General features: G+C 43.5%; 1 protein-coding gene across 4 annotated transcripts in view; it reads right to left on the bottom strand.

The window, feature by feature from the left end:
- ATP8A2 (ATPase phospholipid transporting 8A2) overlaps nucleotides 1-23,263 on the bottom strand; it is a 564,338-nt gene that overhangs the window by 495,635 nt on the left and 45,440 nt on the right. For all 4 annotated transcript variants that reach the window (XM_061629581.1, XM_061629578.1, XM_061629580.1 and 1 more), the window contains exon 2: nucleotides 13,426-13,570. In XM_061629581.1, the coding sequence (XP_061485565.1) occupies nucleotides 13,426-13,570 (145 nt within the window). The remainder of the gene's footprint in view (nucleotides 1-13,425; nucleotides 13,571-23,263) is intronic.

The raw sequence follows: 23,263 nt of genomic DNA, 5'->3' as shown, positions 1-23,263 counted from the left end.
TAGCCTTTGGCCTTACAGATGTTGCCCATAATCCCTGATCATCGGCCATGCTGGCTGGAGCTGATGGATGTTGGTGTCCAACAACATGTGAGGGGGGCATAGGTCCCCCATCCCCACCACAGATGTTTAACAGCACAATCTTAAATATGTCTACTCAGAAGTAAGTCCCACTGAATTCAGTGAGGCTTACTCCCAGGTAAGTGGTTACAGGCCCTAGTCAATTTGTACTTAAGCATTATGTTCCTGTTCCTGTGTTTCCCAAACCCAATGGCAGGCAATCTTTCTTCCTTCTAACTTGTCAAGACATTTACAGGAAAACTATCTATATTGACTGTTCCTCACTAGTTCTGGTGGTTTCCCACTGGAGGATAAGATAGGAGGGGGGACTCATGAGCCTGAGACCTATTCACATAATGATAAAACATGGTTTACTATTATTTCCAAATGCAGCCCCTTTCTCTTCTAGAATTAAATGAATCAGTTGCTCTTTAATACTGAGAAAGAGAGAGGTGATGGATGAATGAAACTCTTCCTGGTTGATTTTTCATATGTTTGACATTTATAGATTAGGTTTACTTTTGACAAGCTATCTGAAATAAATTACTGCCTTTTCCAAGTGTCTTAGCAGCAGGCCTGGCACCAGCAGGCAGCCAGATTGGGCACAGGCCAAAGGCCCCTGCAACTCAGAAGGGGCCCTCCTAAATGTATAGTCTGGGAGGGTAGAGCTCCCACTCCATGATCCGTGCCACCACTGAGTCGTGGGGTGTGATTTGCAGCCTGGGGAAAACCCCAGGTTGCAAATCATATCCTACGACCTAACGCTGGTGCAATTCACAGAGAGAGTGCCACCCTCCCAGGAAGTACCCTCCGATGTAGCTGGTGTGGGCTTAAATAGGCACAACCACTCCATCTCATGTTGCAGCATCAGCATGCTAACAAGCTGCATGCATGCACATGACTGCCATCACCCAAGATGGCAGCAGGGGCAACAACCCTTATGGTTTAACATCCCCACCATCATCTTGGGTGATGGCAGGCATGGATATGCTGCACATTAGTGCACTTATGCAGAGCCAGCTGCATGGAGAGAGGGTTGGGAAGCATCACAACCACAGGCCCGCTGAAATCTGGTGGCCAAAGGGCCACTCATGTCTGGTACCGGCCCTGCTCAGTAGCTGCAAATTTTATAAAAATATTCGTTACACATCCTGTAGCCCAAATAGAGATGCACTTGCTGGTTTGTTGTTGTTGTTTTAATTAAATGAGATGGATCCTGTAGAATGAATGACAGGCTATTGAGTAGACTTTTCAGTTATTCATTTATTACCAACTAAGACAACTGATGAAATGGAACAAATGGCAAGCTGTGCAAACTTAATAAAGAGCATGGTATTGTCTGCTCCTTTGTACATTGCATGTTGTCAAGGAGAACCCATGCTGTAATGCCATGTTTATGACATCTCTGTTTGCCAGTGGCCTTCCAGTAGATGGTTTTAAAGCAGGAATAGGGAAACTTTGGCCTTCCAGCTGTTGCTAAACTACCAGTCCCATCAACCCCAGCCAATGTGGCCAATGGCTAGGGATAATGGGAGTTGTAGTTCACTCACATCTGGAGGACAAAGGTCCCCCACACTTATCTGAAAGCAACAGTATCAAGATACCTCTCTAATGTCTTAATACCTTTCACCAGAAGATGCCAACTAAGAAAACAAGGAATATCCACATGTAATAGTGAAACTTTCTTATGCAGCTTGATGAAAACGTCTGTGTAAGTCAAAGTTACATGCATTCATGTATTTATTTATTTATCTAATATTTGTATACCACTGTTCAAACCATATAGTTGTTATGTGCCTTCAAGTCGATTACAACTTATGGCGACCCTATGAATCAGTGACCTCCACTAGCATCTGTAGTGAACCACCCTGTTCAGATCTTGTAAGTTCAGGTTTGTGGCTTCTTTTATGGAATCAATCCATCTCTTCTTTGGCCTTCCTCTTCTTCTATTCCCTTCTGTTTTTCCCAGTATTAATGACTTTTCTAGTGAATCATGTCTTCTCATTGTGTGTCCAAAGTATGATAACCTCAGTTTCATCATTTTAGCTTCTAGTGACAGTTCCGGTTTAATTTGTTCTAACACCCAATTATTTGTCTTTTTCGCAGTCCATGGTAAGCACAAAGCTCTCATCCAACACCACATTTCAAATGAGTTGATTTTTCTCTTATCCGGTTTTTTCACTGTCCAACTTTCGCATCCATACATAGAGATCGGGAATTCCATGGTCTGAATGATCCTGACTTTAGTGTTCAGTGATAAATTTTTGCATTGGAGGACCTTTTCTAGTTCTCTCATAGTTGCCCTCCCCGGTCCTAGCCTTCTTCTAATTTCTTGACTATTGTCTCCAGTTTTGCTACTGACTGTGCTACGGTATTAATAATCCTTGACAAGTTCAATGTCCTCATTGTCAACTTTAAAGTTACATAAATCTTCTGTTGTCATTACTTTAATCTTCTTGACGTTCAGCTGTAGTCCTGCTTTTGTGCTTTCCTCTTTAACTTTCACCAGCATTTGTTTCAAATCATTACTGGTTCTGCTAGTAGTATGGTATTGTCTGTATATCTTATGGTTCAAGCCGTAATTGTCCTTAAAAGCAGAACACTTTTTTAAAAAGCGGATTTATAAGCAGGAGGATAGTGCCCACATAATGATGAATTTGAAATACCAAGCACTGTCAATGGCATCATGTGACTCCTAGCTCTCTTTCCCTGAAAGGTGGTGGCAACAAAGGGGGAATTTCTGCTGCCAGCATTGCTACATGCTCCAGTTTAAAGGAAAAAATGGCTCAATAAAAGGTAACTCTTTCTAGAAGGGATTTTATAAAAAAAACCCACAACGAGATTTTTTATTTAATTAACTTATTTATGAAAGTTCTATCCCACCCCATATCATTAACGTTCTCAACAAATAGTATATGGGTTACAACAAATAATATAAACAGATAAAAAGAATACAATTTAAAAACCAAAATCCTTAAAAAATATATTACAGTTCTTCAACCTGGCCATCCTATTATACAGAAGCCTGCTGAAAGGAAAAAGTAGTCAGTTGGTGCCAAACAAACTTACAGAGTATGAGCCACTGGATATTTGGAGAAAGAGTTCTACAGCTGGGGTGGTGAGCCATTGGTTTTTTGACCTCTGCCAATGATAGCTCTTCCATAAGGGCCTCAGAGCTTGGGCAGGATCGTATGAATAAAGACATTCCTTCAGCTACATGGGTCCCAAGCCATTTAGGGCTTTGCACATATCTACTAAAACCTGGAATTGGGCCCACTGACTAATAGGCAACCAGTGCAGATCTTTACTGGTTTAATGTGGTCCCTTGCAGACATATCTTCTAATACTCTGGTCACTGCATTCTGCACCAGCTGCAGTCTCCAGGCAATCTTCAATAGAAGTGTTACAAGAGATAAAGCACACCTGAAATCATTAAGCTGTTTTCTCATTTGATTTATTTATCCATACACTTGCAATAACCTGCATTATTAGCACATTTTGTCTCAAGCGATTTAAATTGTGGAATTACTTATTGAGGTTTGAGGAGTAGGAAACACAAAACTGCAATCTTTTGGGACACATTTGCAAATTGGATAAACTGTTGTGAGCATCTCACACAACCAAGCACACAATGTAACCTGTTCCATTGGCTACAATGCAATGCTTCTTACCAGCCTAATTTCAGAGGTGGGAGGAGGTCCCTGGGGCAAACTAAGAAAGGCCTCTGTGGGTGCAAGTGCACCAATGGGCCTTGCCACAGAAGCCAATTGGCCTACAAAACCATGCATGGACTACACCATTTCCTTGAAGCAATGCACCTGGCAACAATAAAGCTCACAATTCCAGGTGTTTCCCACCTTGTGAGCATCTGTGTGGGCCAGTGGCCAGACCCACAGATGAGGAACTATGAGAGAAGATTTCAAACCCTTGCTCAGCCAGGGACTTGGTGGTGCACAATGCTCTTCACGTAGTTTCAGTTCCCTGAAATGGGGGATCATCTTGCTTTTACAACTTTTAGAAGGATTTTATAACTCATCACACTTTATGTGTTTTGAATACTAAAAGGAATTCTAAAGAAAACCGAGAAGTAGCTCAGGTTAAGTACTTGAGCTGGATCCAACAAACCGAGAGTGGAAAGAAAATAGCCCAAATAAGGCAGAAGCTAGTTTATTATCATTGTACTTTTACTGCTAGGAAGGAGGACGGGTACTCTGGAATTTTCTGCTTTAGATGTCAAACTAACCTGACTAGCTTTGAGCACGATGCACCTTGACTGAGGCCCCCATCTGCACCAAATATTTAGAGCAGTATTACACCACTTCAAACAATCATGGCTTCCTGCAACGAATCCTGGGAACTGTAGTATCTGAAGGGTGCCAAGAGATGTTAGCAGATACCCTCCATTCCCCTCACTGAGCTACAATTCCCAAAGTGGTTTAGCAATCAATCCCTCTTCCCAGGGAAGTCTGGGAACTGTAATTCTGTAAGGAGAGAACAAGTCTCCTAACAACTCTCAGAACGTTTAACAAATTAGCGTTCCCAGAATTCTTTGGGGTAAGCCATGACCATTTAAAGTGGTATAATAGTGCTTCAAATGTATAGTGTAGATGGGTCCTTAAGTGTGTGTGTGTGTAACATTTTATGTCCCATCTGAAATAGCAAAATGTCTCGGGATAGCCCTTTCTATGCATAAAGTGGCAATGAGGTTATAAACGCTACACCACTTCAGACTGCCAGTGAGAGACATACCATTTTTGAATATTCAGTTTAAAAAAAACACCCTTGCATATAGAAAAATAGCACATCAGGGAGAACAGTTCCATCTAGCCATTTGCCTACTGTGCTGGTTTTTATTTATAGGGAGGTGTGTTTTGTTTTTAAATAAAAGTAACAATGTTTAAAAATGTGGTCACCCACCTACAGTATAAAGTGGTATAATCCATACTACCACCTCAGTATTCGACCCATGGCTGGTTCCAGATTTCAGAAGGACCCTGGGATGTTGCTGCCCTGGTGGGTCGTCACCAGTGTTGGTCCCCCCCCCCACTGAGTTTACCCAGGATAATGATACTCCCAACTGATGTTGGGTGGCTGCCATTTTAATGCCTCGCAATGTTCCAGAGGGCATTGTGGGAAATTAAAATGGGAGGGAGAGGCAAAGTAGGTGAGACAGGAGGCCTTGCTAGGGATTCTGGACAGCCACTGCCTGTTGATGCCAGGCCTGATTCTACCTCAACATCCCGGGCTGTGTAGACCAGGGCTGATACTGTCCTCCTTTTTAGAATGACAGAACCAGCTTGTCACTTTAAGCAAGCTTTTTTTTCAAAACTAGAGCACAACTGGTGTCTGTTTCCTGATGCCAGGATTCCACAGAAAATGAAATGAAAAGTATTAAATTCATGAAACGATAGCACAAGGTGGAAATCTTGGGTTACTTAGTCCTAATGCTAAAACACAAAGCAAAGCAATAACAGCCATCTCACATGTAAGGTTCCCCCCCTCACTGTAAGATTACCCTTTTTCCTCCCAGTAATCCCTATATCACATGCCCCTATAATAATGCCAGTCTTGCAACATTTCACGGTGCCAGGTTGCCCTGCATTCCAGTGAGGTACTTTGGACTCATAAGAAGTTTGTGATGTTACTGAGTTTGCAACTACTTGCCAGTAAGAATGAGCACTTGCCTGAAGGTGCTACCTTTAATTTCAGTTCAGGAGATCCCCTTCCACTTGTATGCTTAATGTTCTTTTTAGAAACTCAAAAACAAACATGATGGTCTCTGTTATATGGAAGATCAGTATTGCTGATCAGATGGTCAGCACAATCTCTTTTGGCAACATTGACCACCAGTCATGGGGACAGACAGAATACCTGAGATTGGTTTCTCTCATCCACTGTCAAAGATGAACATACCAACCATCTATCTGGCAGCACACAGTGGAGGAACTTGCAGGGCAAAAAGAAGCCCAAATATATGTGTGCCCAAGATGGTAAAAATATCACACTAAACTAAGACCCCCATTTCTGCATTATACGTTTAAAGCAGTATCATACCACTTTAAATAGCCATGGCTTCCCCAAAAGAATCCTGGGAACTGTAATTTATTAAGGGTGCTGAGAGTTGTTAGGACACCCCTACAATCCCTGGAATTCTCTGGGAAGGGGGATGGACTGCTAAAGCACTCTGAGAATTGTAGCTCTGTGGGGGAAGTAAGGGTCTCCTAACAACTCTCAGCACTCTTCACAAACTACAGTTCCCAGAAGAGCTGAGGTGGCTTTGGTTTTTCCTTCGTAAAAATAGAAAGCAGGTGTTTTGCAGAAATTAAGCATCAAGAATAAATATTTTTTCAGATTAAATTTTTTAACTCATGCTTATTTATTTATTTGATTTATATCCCACCCTTCCTTCCAGCAGAAGCCGAGGGCAGCAAACAGAAGAGCTAAAAACACATCAAAACATCATAAAAACAGACCTTAAAATACATTAAAATAAAATAACATTAAAAACATTTTTTTTAAAAAAAGCTTTAAAAACATCTTTTAAAAAGGGTTAAAAACATTATTAAAAAAACATATTAACAAGCAATTCTAACACAGACGCAGACTGGGATAGGTCTCAACTTAAAGGCTTGTTGAAAGAGGAAAGTCTTCAAAAGGCGCCGAAAAGATAATAGAGATGGCGCCTGCCTAATATTCAAAGGAAGGAAATTCCACAGGGTAGGTGCCGCCACACTAAAAGTCCGTTTCCTATATTGTGCAGAACGAACCTCCTGATAAGATGGTATCTGCAGGTGGCCCTCACTTGCAGAGCGCAGTGATCGACTGGGTATATAAGGGGTAAGACGGTCTTTCAGGTATCCTGGTCCCAAGCTGTATAGGGCTTTGTACACCAAAACTTGAACCTTGAACTTGGTCAGGTAGCAAATGGGCAGCCAGTGGAATTCTTTCAGCAGCAGGGTGACATGTTGGCAATACCCTGCCCCAGTGAGCAGTCTCGCCACCGCATTTTGCACCAGTTGCAGCTTCCGGACCAACCTCAAGGTTTACAGGCCTTTTGTTGCCTACCTCCTGCTCTGTGAGCCTCGGGGTGCTTCCAGACGGTTGCTATTTTTGGATGGGATTCAGTCACATATCGACAAATTGAGGCTGCACAATTGAAGTTGATTTGGAGCTCTTGAGCAAAAACTTGCTTCCCCAAAAGGACAGATTTTTTCAATAAGGAAAGTGAAGGGGAAATTCACTGCAAAGCATGGGATAACATTTGCTTGATGCAACAGCCAACCTACCCACAAACAAATCAGGGTGAATGCTCCATAAACAGGTTGTCTGGAAATGACTGCACAGTCTGATTCTACTCAGAAGGAGTGCTCACAAGTAAGTCCAGTTAAGTTCAGTGGGACTTACTCCAAAATAAGTAGACCTAGGATTGCAACTTTAGCTGCGTGCCTTCCTCTCTTTTGCTGAGCATTTCAGCATTAGAGAATTGTGAGACCACATAGAGAACACATTGTACAAGCTGAAAGAGCAGATTGCAGTGAAGAGAATGGGAGGTGGAAAGGGTAGGAAAGAATGTTGCAGCATCCAAAGAGTTTGGCCCGTGAAGATCTTCTGTTTGGTTGTCTGAAAGTTCTTGGGAAAGTGCATCATTAAGTGGTTTGCACAGTAAGAGTCTTCCTTTACAAAACAAACACACAAGCAGTGCCTTTTACTAGCTTCGGCTGGTAAGACAGCTGCAGCTGTTTCTGGACTGGGATAGCCTGACCACTGTTGTCCATGCACTGGTAACCTCCAGGCTGGATTACTGTACTGCACTCTATGTGGGACAACTACAGTCATGGTGGTTGGGGCTGATGAGAGTTATAATCAAAAACATCTGGAGGGCACCAGGTTGGGGAAGGCTGGCCTAAACCATGAGACAATGTTTAATCCCACAAGCAGCCAATATGCAGGCAGGAAGGAGCGAAACATTAAAAAGTGGGGAAAAAACTGAAGCTGTTCAATGTATAATATGGTAAGTCAGGAGAAAAAATGATTGCAATTTTAAATGGGCATTCTCCTCTCTCCGGCTTGTTAAGCCATACAGAAATATCTTGCTGTATGAGCAAATGTACAGCTTTTAAAAGCCTGAGAGATATCCAAAATGTTCAGATGATCAGTAAATTGGGTAAATGCAAGGGCTATTTATAAAAGACATGATCCGGGAGAAGGTAAGCAATTCAAAGTTCTATCGATTTCAGTGGGAGAAATTAAGCTCCTACTCATGGCTGCAATCCTCTACCTACAAGCCCTACCAAACTCAGTAGAAATTACTTCCAAGTAGACTTGTATAGGATTGCACTGTAATGCTCACAACTAAATTAATGGGACTCTGGCATACTCAACTTTTGCAGGATCATGCCCTCTCAGAGTGTAGAGTCAAACGGGAAGTAAATGAGTTGGAAGTACAACATATAGCATGAATCCCATTTAAAACAAAAAGTGTAGAGGCAGTCTCTGTTATTACTGGGTGACATCTGACTTAAGGCAGGCACCAATACTGGTGACATTTAAGATCTGCTGCTAAAAAAAATATTTGTGATACCAGTTGGTTGTACAGTAGGGTCCTGCTTTACGGCGCTTCACTTTAAGGCGGCGGTCTCAATTAGATGCAATTAGACTAAAGCCCCACTCATACAGCACTTGTTCTGCTTTTACGGCGGTTTTGGGGCATCACGCGCCATTCTATTCAATGGGTTCTGCTTTTCAGCAGTTTTTGCTTTACAGCGGGGGTCCAGAACATAACCCACCATATGAGTGGGGCCCTACTGTAATAACTTAATATGTCAGCTTTGGCTTCACGTTAGCTGCTTCTTATTCTTCAAGTAAATTTTAATGCAATTGTAATGTATTTATCTACACCACTTTGCGATGATTACGCGAAAGGCAGTATAAAAATAGCTTTAATAAATATAACTCAATCATAACGTTTGTAGTTTTAAAAAAATATTTTGTATAGCATCCTTATGGGAGTAGGTATAGTCAAGGAGATTTACAGATTTACAAATAGGGTAGGATGAAATACTACAGTCCTATGCATCTCTACCCAGAAATAAGCCCCACTGAGTGCAATGAGACTTACTCTCAGGTAAGCATGCACAGATTGCAGTCTTAAGCTTATAGTTCTCTTTGAGAGAGAGTAGAGAATCTGCATTATTTTCAAGATGTTTTCAGACAGGTTAGTAATAACCCAATGTGGAAAATGATAAGGCTGTTGTTTTAAAGGTAATGAGTGTGTGGAATCAACATAACACAAAGCAGTAATAGTGAGCCAATAAACTAGTTCTCAGCAAAGGGGCAAACCCCAGGAATCAACCCATGGGAAGCTTGCTAGACAAGTGGCATGTCAAGTAAGCAAAGAGCAGTCTTTGTTGTTCCAGAGGGCAGGATTAGGAGAAACTTTGTAAGGGGGAAATAGCTGTTTGGTAATAGAACAGGCTGCCTTGGGAAGAGGTGGTGGGCTCTTGTTAGCTGGAGGTATTTTATCAGAGGCTGGACAGTCATCCATCAGGGATGCTATAGTTGCATCCTGCACTGTGTGGGAGGTTAGACTAGATGACATCTAAAGTCCTTTGTCCTGCCAACTCTATGATTTCCCCTCTTTGGCACTCATCACCACCTTCATCAGTCACTCAGGTAACATTGTTCTCTAGTCTAGTCCATGTCTCTTGAGGTGCTCCCCTAACCTGCCCCCTCTTCCCATGCACTCACTATTCTGTGTCACATACACTGTCCACTGCTTAAACTGTCTTAAGTAATTGTGTGGATGGCTTTTTAAAAATAAATTGCAGAGAAGTGGGGAGGGGGTAGATCTGGACTGGAACCCCAGGGAGTGGGGAGTAGGGGGGCTTTAACCCCCCCCCATGCACACGCACACACAGAGCTCTTCCAACCTGGGCTGGAGCTGCTGCACCTGCTATTTATAATTTTTGGGGGAAGGAAAAAAGCAAATTCACTTTTCCCAGCACAAATAGCAGATGTGAGGGGCCCAAATCAGGATCACTGCAAGGACTAATAGGTTAAAGCCCCCTAACCCATCCACCTCCATGCTGGGGTATCAATCAGGATCACTCCCTCATGCTTGCAATTTACTTTTTAAAGCCATTCACACAATTCTTAATTCCATGAATGGTGTTGTGCTTAAGTCAGGCTCTCGGCATATGCCAAAGAGGAAAATACTGAATTAAATCTTTTTTGCATAATTGTATTGAATAAATTATTTGGGGGCACTCTGAAACTGAAGTTATAACATCATCAAAACATAACAAGTCTGCTGATCAAACCTTCGTTATTTATTAGGGTTGCTAATGTCTTCAATCAACACATCACTAATTGCATTGCCTTGATTGGATTTTTAAAACTTGCTATCCAAAGAAAAGCCTTATTAAGATGTGGTCTCCCTCCCCGTCTCTGCCCCGAATTGTAAATCAAAGTATTTATCACTGAAAACAGTAGCAAAATGGGGGAAAAGAGAGGACAATGACTCCAATTCTAGCCCTCTGAACAACTATGTCGCACAGAGTTCACTAGAGAAGCTTTTGATGTACAACATTGTTTGGGATCCTCTCTACATTGCAGACATGCCACAACGCTATCTACAACTAAGTCAATATTTTGCCTAAATATGGTGTATGAAAAGTGACAGGTAGGGACCAAACTTGATCTACGGCTTCTTTAACTAGAGACCTTACCATCCTCATCCACATAATGATGATCTCCATAACTTAACCCTTAAGATAACATTATTTAGCGGGGTGGGGGGGAGGCTCAGTTTTCAGGTGATGGGGAAAACCCCTGCCTGACACTGGGGAGAATCACTGCCTGTCAAGAGTGCGCACAGACTGGGCTAGATGAATAAAGTTTCCCAAGACCTGGCACAGCCCTTACGGTCTTAGGTACAGAACTTGTTTTCAAGGGCAGGTCTCATTCCTGGATCATAATAACTAACATTTTTTAAAGAATGCTTTGGAGTGTGTGTAGAGAGCTTTTCCCTCACCTCTATGTAACACCAAGGTACATGTTTCTGGGATTCTGGGTACAAGTTTACACAAGAGAGGTATGCCTTCCAGACCCTCTTGAGCCTTGGCATCTGGGGAAGGGCCATAGCTCAGGGGCAGAGCATCTCTTTTACATGCAGAAGGTCCCAGGTTCAATGTGGGCTCCTTCTAGGAGGAAGGGCGGGATCTAAATTTAATCAATCACTCAATTCCCGGCATCTCCAGGCATGGCCGAGAGGGAAACCCATCTGGAACCCTGAAGAGCCGCAGCCTCAGTGTAGAGAATACTACTGTAGATGGACCAATGCTCTGACTCAGAAGCTTTGTAGACATGCTCAGATGCAGATGATGTGATGCATATTTGACCCCGTAAGTAAAATGTGTATCAAGTCTTTGGGGACCCGGAAGGGTGGGCATTCACACGTTGCCCTACGAGTGAAATGTAACAGCCCCAGTCATGTGTTTATTTGAGGGGGGCTTGGTGTGTAGCATTGGGGGTGTAGTTGCACTTCCACCCCTGATGATGTGTCCCCATCACTGCACCATGCCTGAACTTTATGCGCTGAGCACAGAGGTCTGAAAAGGGAACCCCCAGCATGAGCCCCTGCAGGCGCATAGGGGCTCGGCCCAATTGGGGCATCCAATTGCGGGGGACCTCTCTGTGTGAGTAGCTGCTGGCTCGAAGCGTTCCTTTCTCACAGCTCCATGTGCAACATGAGACCATCAGGTGTGGCACAGCCACAGGAACCTGAGCCGGCCTGAGACACTTTGCTGCCTGAGGCAAAAGACAAGGTGGTACCTCTCCCCGTTCCCTTCCATGTACAGAAACTGACTGGGCTGGCCGCTGCATCTTCCTTCAACGCTGGTGATGGATGAGCAGCATCCAGTGCACTTGAGTGGAGCTCCGGGGGTCTTGCTGGCTTCGTGGCACACACAGCTTTGATCTCCAACAGAGGGCAACGGCCAGGAGGCTCGGGAGGAATGGCCAGTGGGGTGCTGCCATTGCTGCCCCCTGCCCGCAGTATCTGCTGCCTGGTGTGATTTCCTCCTTCTGCATGATGACAGAGCCAGCCCCAACAATATCGCAACATGAGATCAAAAGCATGACTCCGCTCCTGCTACTAGATGCACATGCCCTACACATGAGCAAATGCATCTTTATATGCATAACATAAGTCTCGCACCCTTAGAGAGACCAAAATCAGGGTCGGCATAGCTGTAATCTTTCCTGGTGCAGGAGCTGCCAACAGCGCTATCCATGATTAGCTCTCCTAATTGTCTTTCTGAGAGAGCCGCTGTGCGATCACTGGTAACTGATCTCTCACCATTGTGTCCCACCTGTTACTGGCTCTGGCCCTTATTCTCGGGCAAATAAGAGCCTATTATCCATCACCTGCCACTGACCTTCTCTTGCTTTCTCCACTGCTCTCATCAGGCGAAGCAGGCTGGGTCCTCGCCTGCTGCCACTGCTTGTCACTCCTTCAACTTACACCGTTACTGACAAACACTGGCTTCAGCATGGGCCAGAGCCATTAAGCAGCAAAGAAGCGAGCAGCCTTTCCCTGCAGCAGTAGCAGTACCAGCTACAGCAGCAACATGCAGACATGGACAAGCTTAAACCACATCTCTCTCAGGGTTCGAACCGCCCACTCCTGTGTTACCGTCAGGCCTGTTGGGGTTATCAATAGATAAGGACGCTGGTGTAGTGTTGCTGAGGTTGGCCTCTGTCTTGGAACTGCACTGATTTTATCTACGTGCGGTTTTAAACTGTTTTCATATTTACAGTTTTTTTTAAAAAAATAATTATTATACAGGTGCCATCGTCTCGACTGTTTGCATATGGGTAACTGTTTTGTGTATATTATTACATTGTAAACCGCTTTGGGATGCCTCGTGGAAAGCGCCTCATAAATGAATAACTACCGATAACAATCCCTCCAGCTCCCGATGATCGGAGCTGAAGTTCAGCAACAGCCCGAAGGCCAAAAATTAAGCCACCCCTGGATTAGAGAGCCGGAAAGCAGCGGGCAGATCCGGCCCCTTAACGAGCCTGCCAGCGTCCCAACGCAGAGAGGCCAAAAGGGCCTTGCTAGGAAGCCACTTCGGAAGGTGGCCTCGGGGTGGGGGTCTTGCCATTCCCCACACGCAGACGCTTCTCAAAGCAGACCGCTGGCAAACCCAGGCAGCTAAGCAAGGGCTATGAGCGAGCAGGGCGTGGGTCTTAGGCAGCCGCCTCTCGCCACGCCGAACTTCTCGGCTGGGACGTTCGGAGGCTCCATCCAAATGTCGCGGGTGGCCCCGGCGCGGCTCGATCCCCTCCCGCGCTTCCCCTTACCTGACCCGGTTGTCGTGGAACTTGCTCTGCTGGGGCTGGTTCAAGTAAATGGTGCGGGCGGCTGCCTCCTCCTGGTCCGCGGAGGACGTGGCCCCGGACATCTCATCATCCGCCTTCTGGTAGCCCGAAGAGGAGCAAATGGGTCCTACCGGCGCCGGCGGCCGAACAAGAGAAGAGAGAGAGGAAAGGGGGGGAGGAGGAATCAGTTACCAGAAAGAAAGAGACAGAAGGCGAAGAAGGCTGGCGGCATCACGCGGCACGATGCACAAAACTCTCCACGCCTCTTTCCAGCCACCTTAGCGGCGGCGCCTGCCTCCTCCTCCTCCTCTTCGCGGAGCAGCCTTTGCAAAGTGGCTCTGGGAAAGGAGGATCCCCGCGATAGCAACGGCGGCGCCTCCCTGTTGCTTGCCAGCTCTGTCCCCAGACGCGAGCGCGTGTGTGCGCGCCAAGTAGCCAAACAGCCGCCCCTGCCTGCGTGCCGGCGGAGAATCGACCGAAATCAAAGTCGCGGCGACGAAAGGGGCGACGCTCCCTCGAGCTCCCTCGCAGGTTGTTTTGAGTCCACCCCCTTATTGGTTGGTAGCGGTGGCTACCCCGAGCCGATCCTCGATACTTAAGGTATAAGGATCGCTTAGGGTTTTGTTTATTTTACCCTGTAATGGGCGTGAATCGGTGGGTGTTAAGCGTTTGGAGAGGAGGCACGTGTTGGATTCAGCCTTGGCCTCAGAAGAAAAAAAAAAGAAGGGAAAACACCCCAAGAAACTGGGAAGGGAAAGCAAACATCGGAAAGGAAGGGAAAACACGTGACAGATGGATGCGGGGTTTTGTGTGGTTTTTTTTGGGCTTCCGGGAGCCTCTTCCCTAACCTAATGTCCAGCTAAAGCAATGACTGATGAATAATGCTAGATCCGATAGAAAAGGGATTCATAAGGGGAGCCTGGAATATCGATAGAAGCCACCTTAAAGCAGCCTGCCAACCTGGTGTCCTCCGGAAGCTTTGGAGTACTAGTCATCCCTCCATTGGCCATGCTGGCCGGGGCTGGAGAGAGTTGTAGTCCAAAAATCAGCAGAGCAACAGGTAGGGGATCTAGTGCAACCTTTTCCAACCTTGGGTCCCCAGGTGTTGTTGGGACTCCGATTCCCATCATCCCTGACCATTGGATAGTGCAGGTTGGGGCTGATGGGAGTTACAGTCCAACAACATCTGGGGATCCAAAGGCTGTTCAGACAAAGCTGACTTAGAGCAGGCATAGCCAAGGTGGTGTCCACCAGATATTGCTGGATTGCAGTTCCCATAATCTCAAACCATTGGCTATGCTGGCTGGAGCTGATGAGACTTGGGAGTCCGCACCAGCTTGTCTATCCTTATCTTAGAGAAAGACTGCTACAATATTTCTTTGTCAAGGGAGCAGGACTTGCCCACAGCAGACTTTCTGCTCCGATTTATACTTTAAGGAGAGAGAGAGATTGTCAGAGCATCCAAGGGTAGGAATGGACTGGTAATCATCCATGCTCTTTTCTCATTGGTTTTCCCCAAAACAGGATTGGGGATAAGTGTTGTGCATCTACAACTCCCATCATCCCTGACCATTGGTCATGCTGACTGGTGCTGGTGCACACCAACATCATCTAGAAGGCCACAGGTTCCCCATACCTGCCCAAAAAATACCATCTGGGGTTGGACAGGGCACTCATTTGATGTCCTATCCTGACTTACACATTATATTTCTGAACATGTCTTTGGATGATCTTTTTTTAAACATTTAAATTAATATAGTTGCAATTATGACAAAAATACATTCCATTCATATATTAGAATATCCATCAAAAATGATCTCCTTGTATGATGCCAATTCCAATAAAAAATAAAAGGTACCCAATTTTTCTGAAAAATTTCCTATCATCTTCCATAATTGCTTAAAAAATGTAAATGTACTGCCTTCAAGTAGATTCCGACTTATGGTGACCCTATGAATAGGGTTTTCATGAGGCTGAGAGGCAGTGACTGGCCCAAGGTCACCCAGTGAGCTTCATGGCTATGTGGGGATTTGAACCCTGGTTTCCCAGGTCGTAGTCCAACACCTTAACCACTACACCACACTGGCTCTCCCATAATTGCTTACACCATGCTATTTTATTATTTTTAATTTTTTCCTTTTCCTTTTTCTCTTTTTTTAAAGCTCAGGAAACGCTATTATATCATGTGATTCAAAATAATTTAGCGTTTTCTTAACATCACTTGTTTTTAGATATACCTAATAGATATATACCTTTAGTTATATATCTATATAATTAATTCAGAAGTAAATGGAACAAAAAAGAAAAAATGATTAACAGAACAATTTAAGCTATTTTATTAAATTAAGTCCCAGAGTTTCCTCTTCCATTGATTCTATGGAAGGTATTCTATATATTTCCCAGGCCATTGTGGTCAATATGCAAGCAGGTACCAGCATATGAAGCACCAAAATCCATGCATTGCTCTATATCTTTGGATGTTCTGAAGGGACAAAGGAGGGATGTGGACAAACTTTACAGCCATTTTTCCTATGTGAAAACTGGTACCTCACAAAAAGAGTTTTCTTGTGCAGTCAGCGGTGGTATGGGCAAGCATATGGCAAGACCTTCCATCCTGCCCTTTATTCTCTGCATTCTCCTTCACATTTATAAAGATTTTTCATCTTTATTCACTCATTTTTAAGTGCATTTTGCTTACTTTGTATTTTGTCATTTGCACATCCCAACAAATTAGCAGTATATGAATAGAACAACTTTTGCTCATCACTACAGTATTTTAATTACCTGCTTTTATTGATAATTTTAATATTTCTTGTAAACCATTTTTTTTAAAAAAAATATCAAGCCGTATAAAAAATTTGTTTTTATAAAGACACGTCATTTACTTTTTAATTTATATACTGACTTTCTATATTACTGTACTCAAGGCAACCCATAGAAATGACAAAATATATAACACATTGCTTTTCTATAACAATTCAAAACAGAACTGAAAAATTTAACACAATTAAGAATCATATCTCCCCATCAATTAAAACAAATTAATAATTACAAAAAACAAGAGAACATCTGCAAAAATGCAATACAGAAGATGCCATGCATCTCCACAGATGGTACCTTTATTCTGCAGTTAAAGGAGGAATGGGGAACCTGCAGCCTTCCAAATGTTGTTAGACTCCATCAGCCCCAGCCATCAACCGCCAGGGATCAGAGATAATGGGAGGTATAGTCCAATCACATCTGGAGGGCGACAAGGTTCCCCATCTCTGAGTTACAACAGGGTGGCTAACCTGTGGCTCTCCAGATATTTTTACCAGTGGCCAGGGGGAATGGGAGTTGTTATTCAGCAACATTTGGAGAATCACATAACCCTGTTAGCCACCCAAGTCAAAGGCATGGAGGTTCTGCCAGGAAAAACACAAAGCTTTCATTTATCACGAATTCATCAAAAAGCATACTTTTTTTCAGGTTATCTACTTCACCAGGGACAGATTCATGCCTTTCGAACAGGAACAGTATCTAAATGGTCAAAGGAAAACAATAGGAGACAGGCAAGAGTAAGCAGGATATCAGTTGCTTCATAAAACTAAATTTATTATTTTTAACCAGCCACCTTAGCTAAAGTACTCTCTGGCACACACGTGCAAAGGAATTGAGTCGCTGTTAGGTCAAGAGCAGCTGATCTAAACACTGTTTTGTATTTAGTGAATTTTGGAAACAGTGCAGAGGCACTGTCATCCAGCGAGCATAAAATATGAAAACTTTAGGTTCAAGGTCTCTCTTGGGCAAGGACCTCTATCTCAGTGTGAATTCCTGATTTATCAACCAATCAAAAATGTATTATATAGCAGAAGGCAAAGAACAGTGTCTGTTCAGTATAATAATGGGTTGTTAGTTGTGAAAAGTTGAGAAAGCATTGAGGGTGGATGTAGAGAAAGAAGGTGGTGGGGCGGAGTAAGAGGGCATGAAAAAAAGTAGTGAAGAAAAAGAGAGTTAATAAGAAAGAAAAAAAGCAAGACAAAATTGCCTGGGCATTAAATTGACTTTAGCATTATAAAGTAAATGCTGATACAACACGAAAAGGCTGGAGAAATGGATCAAAAGAGTTGATGGTTAATAGTTCACTGCTCATGGTGAGCACTGTTGTTCCACTTTCAACTCTGGCAAACAGGTTTAACAGGCTTTTCTATTGTTTCAAAAGCCAACTATACCTGCTTCACCACAGGCAATATAGGGACAAAAGAAATGCATGTGTACACCAAGGGAAACAGAGCCTCTCTCAAATCAATTTGCATTTTTAAAAAAGGGTTCTATATCTCTGGTCCCTGGACACATGGCAGTTGGTTTAGATTTATTTATGCACAGCAAGCTGCTTTAATGTGAAGCTTTTTCCATGCACCAGACTTGACTATTTTGTCTGGCATCATAAACCTGCATTGAGGCTGCAGAGAAAGCTTTTATTTCTCTGCTGCCTAAATGTCGGCTTATAGTCCCATTGAACTCAGAGGGGCTTAGCTCTGTGTAGACATGAACAGGCTTGGAAATGTATTGTCATAGAATCATAGAATAGAGTTGGAAGGGGCCTATAAAGCCATCAAGTCTGACCCCCTGCTCAATGCAGGAATCCAAATCAAAACATTCCCGACGAAAGGCTGTCCAGCTGCCTCTTGAATGCCTCCAGTGTCGGAGAGCCCACTGTGATGTTCCTATATTAATGTATATATGGTAAGTGTTGGTTGTTTAGAAGATACATGGTAAGTGGAGTGAAAGAGGGGGAGTGAATGGGCAGTAGAATGTGAGATGATTGGCTGAGTGTTTAAAATGGCTGAATGTATAAAGGGAGGAGTGAGAGTGGAATCTGGGGGGAGAAGAGAACTGAGTGGGTTGCTTGGTGGGGTTTAGAGAGTTGTTTACCAGGAGGGAGGTGGAGTTCGGATTAGTATTGAGTAAAACCATATGCTTATGTGCCTTAAGAAGAAATCTTGTTAATCTTGTTAGCTTTGTTATCTGTAATAAATACTTAATTTGGTTTACCAAAGGCCTGATCCTTGGCTGGGGTTTCACAGACCAGAAGGGAGGGTAAGGTAATGACCAAGGCTGAAGGGGAACTGTAACAAATGGTGGCAGCGGTGAAGAGAATAACAATACCAGTATTCAGAGTCTCTGGGAATACTAGTATTGGGACGTTACTGGTGGTTGCCTAGCAGGGGGATCTGTTGAGATCTGTGCTAGAGCGGGGAGAGAAACCATAAGAGAGAGCGGTCCGGACTGGTGGAGTCCCTGGTGGTGCCTAGTGACAGGCAGTAACCACGAGCAGGTAGGAACCTGACAGGGAGAGCCAGGGAAGGACGCATCACACCCACCACCCCCCTAGGTATTGGTTCCATTGTCGTAAGGCTCTAACACTTAGGAAGTTTTTCCTGATGTTCAGTTGAAATCTGGCTTCCTGCAACTTGAGCCCATTATTCTGTGTCCTGCACTCTGGGACAATCGATAAAAGATCTCGGCCCTCCTACGTGTGGCAACCTTTCATGTACTTGAAGAGTGCTATCATATCTCCCCTCAGTCTTCTCTTCTCAAGGCTAAACATGCCCAGTTCTTTCAGTCTCTCCTCATAGAGCTTTATTTCCAGTCTCCTGATCATCCTTGTTGCCCTTCTCTGAACTTGTTCCAATTTGTCTGTATCCTTCTTGAAGTGCAGAGACCAGAACTGGATGCAATACTCAAGATGAGGCCTAACCAGTGCTGAATAGAGGGGAACTAATACTTCACGTGATTTGGAAACTATACTTCTGTTAACGCAGCCTAAAATAGCATTTGCCTTTTTTGCAGCCACATCGCACTGATGGCTCATATTGTCCTTTTGAAGCCTTAAACCACACTTACAGCACAGGAACTGTTTCGATAATTTTTTCTTTTTAAAAAATGTGCATGTGTTCTGAGTTGCTTATAAAAATTGCACTGGTCCTCAATGACATTTTGTGTTCTTCAAATTATGTAGAAAATCAAATGACATTTATCATCACTATTTTTCAGGGTTTGTAAATAAAATGTAATGGAGAGAAAACTCCTTAATTTTATTGTGTTGTTTACCTCTCTTTGGAAATCTATAAAGCTGAAAGCTAGGATACGATGGCTCTATACATCGTGGAATATGTTTCATTTGCCTGGTCACACACAAAATGGGGAACTTTCTGTTGCTTAAAGAATTAACACTAAACCAAAATGTTTTGAAATGAGACTGTAATGGAGTCTTTGGACTCATATTGCTCTCACTTCAAGACTATCTTCCTTGTTGCTAAAGAGGAGTAAATAATAAAAGGAAAGTCACCTGTTGATTGGGATTTGAAACATTTTTTCTCTTTGTACTGTAGCTACCAGTGAATCTATTATACATTTAAAAGTTACCATTTATAAGGAGATAGCCTTCTTAAGTTGATAGAGGTGCAGTGCTTTAAAAGGGCTGTGAAGAAGAAACCCAACCTGTCAAACTATTTCATCCAGCCTTAGGTTTATTTCACACACACCCCACTCAATATTTCTCCTTTCCAGCTACATCAGGGGTGGAGAACCTCTGGTCTGCAGGCCAATCTTAGCCTGATAGGCCATTTTCCGCAAACTACACCCACCCATCAACCATGTGACATCACTTGTGATGTCATCTGATGGGTGGATTAAAATCTTGCATTGGCTGCACATGCTTCTCCCCAGTACAGAACAGGGGTGCGCAGCCAAACTGACCAGGATTTGATCCCAGTTCATCAGGGGTTACGTTCTACTCAGTTTGGCAGGATTTCAAGGAAGGGGTTTGCATGAAATGCCCTGCTAAAATGGAGGTGTCAGGTGATTTCAAATTTGCCCTGTGAGGTCATTACTGATAAGGGTGGTGATTGAATTGATAGCAATTTTGTGCACAGAAAGATATACACCAGCTCTTCCCCTGATGAAGGCCTATATATAGAGGCTGAAACGTGTTGGGCTATTGAACAAAATATATTTTTCTAGCATCTTGGGGTCCCCCCCTTTTTTTCTTTTTTCCCTGTTACTGATGAGGAGCCAGAAAGTTTCCCCACCTCTGAGCTAGGTGATCATTGGTTGTGTTGCATTGTGACCCACCTGGGAAAGAGATATTGCAAGAAACTTTGCAAAGAACTGTTCAATTGTTGAGATAGGCTTCAGAGGCCCTGCTTTGTGTCATCCTATCATCTGAAGTAAGAGAAAATATTATTAGAGGATAGGCCTTTATAGCTGCAGCACCCCATTTATGGAACCCTATACTCAGAACAATTCATCGGACACCATATTTTCGGCACCAGGTGAAAACCTTCTTTTATTTGTCCAGGCCTTTTATTTTCTGCTAGATCTTTTTAATTGTCTTCTTAATATTGCTTTTTGGGGGATTTTATTGTATTTTTATGTTATTTTGTAGGCTGCTCAGAGATCTATGGCTGAACAATGGCTAATAATTAAAAAAAAACTAAATAAACATTGCCCTAGTGCAAAAATACTCAGGCATTGAAAAGTTACAACCCTGGGGTAATATCTTATTGCAGGACTGTTTGAATATTCTCTTTGTTGTTTAATGGGATTTGGAGAAGAAGAGGGAAACATGAACAATGCTATAGCCTTGGGGCAAATTTTGTTCAGAATTCTAGTCCTCTGTCAATGTGCCAAATATAAAAACTCAACAGAAATCCAGATGACTGCTGTAACTTCCCTGGCATCAAGCTTATTCTTGCATTATGCTGCATTATGCTACAGCACTTGTCCTTTTGTGAATCTTTCAGCAAAAAATGGTTACAAAAAGCAGTAATATAAATGCAAAACACACACATACACACTATGACTTAACGCAGGACTAATTGCAAATTACAGTGGAGGAAACAATTAGCCTGATGACTGAAAGCCTTATTAATAGAAAGAGACTACATGCAGAGAGGACTCTTCTTGCAGCCCTTTGTCAAAGAAGCACCTTTTCAAGCAAAGAGAACAAAAAAGCAAAGCAAAAGAACAAACAGCATGGATCAATGGCCAGTACACACCAAATACTGCTGCTCTTGAATGGCCAATATATGGCTGTCATGCCTCAGTCTGCTGCATAGTCCGCTGCCACAGAAGCAACCAGGACATCATGGTCAAAATGTGGAGGATCCACTGCCTCCGCACAGGACTATCCCAGCCTCCCTGTGGTGCAGGGACGGGGAACCTTTTTTTAGTCTGAAGGCCACATTCCCTTCTGGCCAACATTCTGAGGGCCACATGCAGTGATGGGTAGAGCCAGAGGCAAAAGTGGATGGAACAACAAATGTAAATGTTACTTTTGTTCAGTAGACTCAATTCTACAAACCCACATGCTTCTCCATCCTCTATCCAGACAAGATGCATTTTCAGAGCTCAAGGACACAGTCCAGGCGGGCAAAACCAACCGGGGTGCAAAGCAGGGCCAGTGAGGGGTTGTGGCCTGGAGAAAGTTCTGGGGGCCAGACAGAGGCATGGAGGGGCCCCTGGGCCTGAGGCTCCCCACCCCTGGTGTAGGAACTTGTGAAGAAGCCCAGCATACTCAGCATCCAAAAGAATGGCAGATGCACAGCTCAAGGACTGTTCCCTAACCATCTGCCACACAACTCCGTGTTATGTTTATTCAGCAGTGAGAAGCAGGGGAAAGATGCAAGCAGGGCCGGCCCTATCTTTAAGTAGCCCCCTCAAGGTGGCAGATGTAGCATGGCGGGAAATGGCGGCAAAATGTATGTGTCATATGGTGCAGTGAAAGACGCTCTGCCACTACCAGTGTTGGAGCAAGATGCAGCTGCCGGTCTGGTCAGCTTCGGTACACAGAATGGGAAGGGACACCCATTCTCTTTCCTCAGACAGCAAAATGCGTCTTTGGCTGGCCTCCAGATGCAAATGAAATTGTGCAGTTTGATCAGGTCCATGGAATCCAACAGAGAGCTGTAATGATCAAGTGCAAAGGAGGAGAGGGCTCCTGTGCCACTAAAAATAATATATTTCAATAAGGATAGTTCTTGTTGTGCCCTTCCAACAAGTCGCACTGGCCAAAATTCTGTGACGAAGAGTTTTGATATGGGATATGAAGATGTGTCAAATGTGCAGATTAGTTTGGATTAACTTGGTCTGATGCCTTTGGCTCTATGGTTTTTGTAAAGTTATCTGAAGCAATAGATTAGCTGAAAAAAATGGATCAAATAGGCACTGCTAAATAGCCATATTATGGAATATACACCATATGCTACAATGGTAAACTCAGAGCACCATTAGCATTTAGGGTTGGTGGATCGCATATAATGCACCAGCCCCCTTGTACATTAAGATCTTCCAAGGAGGCTTTTATGGATGGCTGTAAGATCTAGAGCAGCCTTCACCAACTTGGTGCCCTCCAGATGTTTTTGGATGACAACTTTCATTAGCTCCGGCCAGCATGGCTGTAGTCCAAAACATATGCAGGGCACCAGGTTGGCAATTTGGTGTCTTCTTGGTGGTGGTTTTCCAGTTATAGATTTCTCACTCCAAAGAGAACTGCCCAGCCAATTCCTTTTCAAACTTTAGGAAATAGTTTTGTTCTAGAAGACGTTTGCATTGCTGGAACTCAATTTTTGATGTGCAGCTGTGTTTTAACAGGAGAAATCCTATTTTTCTCCTTGACTTGGATTTTGGGGTTCTATTTATCAACTGCTTTATGATGTAATTTTTAGCATTACTCTTTTTTGCATTTTATTGGCACTGCTTTCAGGTCATTAAGGAGCAACAGCAACAAACAAACAAACAATCAGAGAATGATTCTAGTGAAATAAAAGTATTTTAG

The sequence above is a fragment of the Rhineura floridana genome, chromosome 5, assembly GCF_030035675.1.
Source record: "Rhineura floridana isolate rRhiFlo1 chromosome 5, rRhiFlo1.hap2, whole genome shotgun sequence".
NCBI lineage: Eukaryota > Metazoa > Chordata > Lepidosauria > Squamata > Rhineuridae > Rhineura > Rhineura floridana.
The sequence above is the reverse complement of the archived record's forward strand: the minus strand, read 5'-3'. Positions and strand labels throughout refer to the sequence as shown.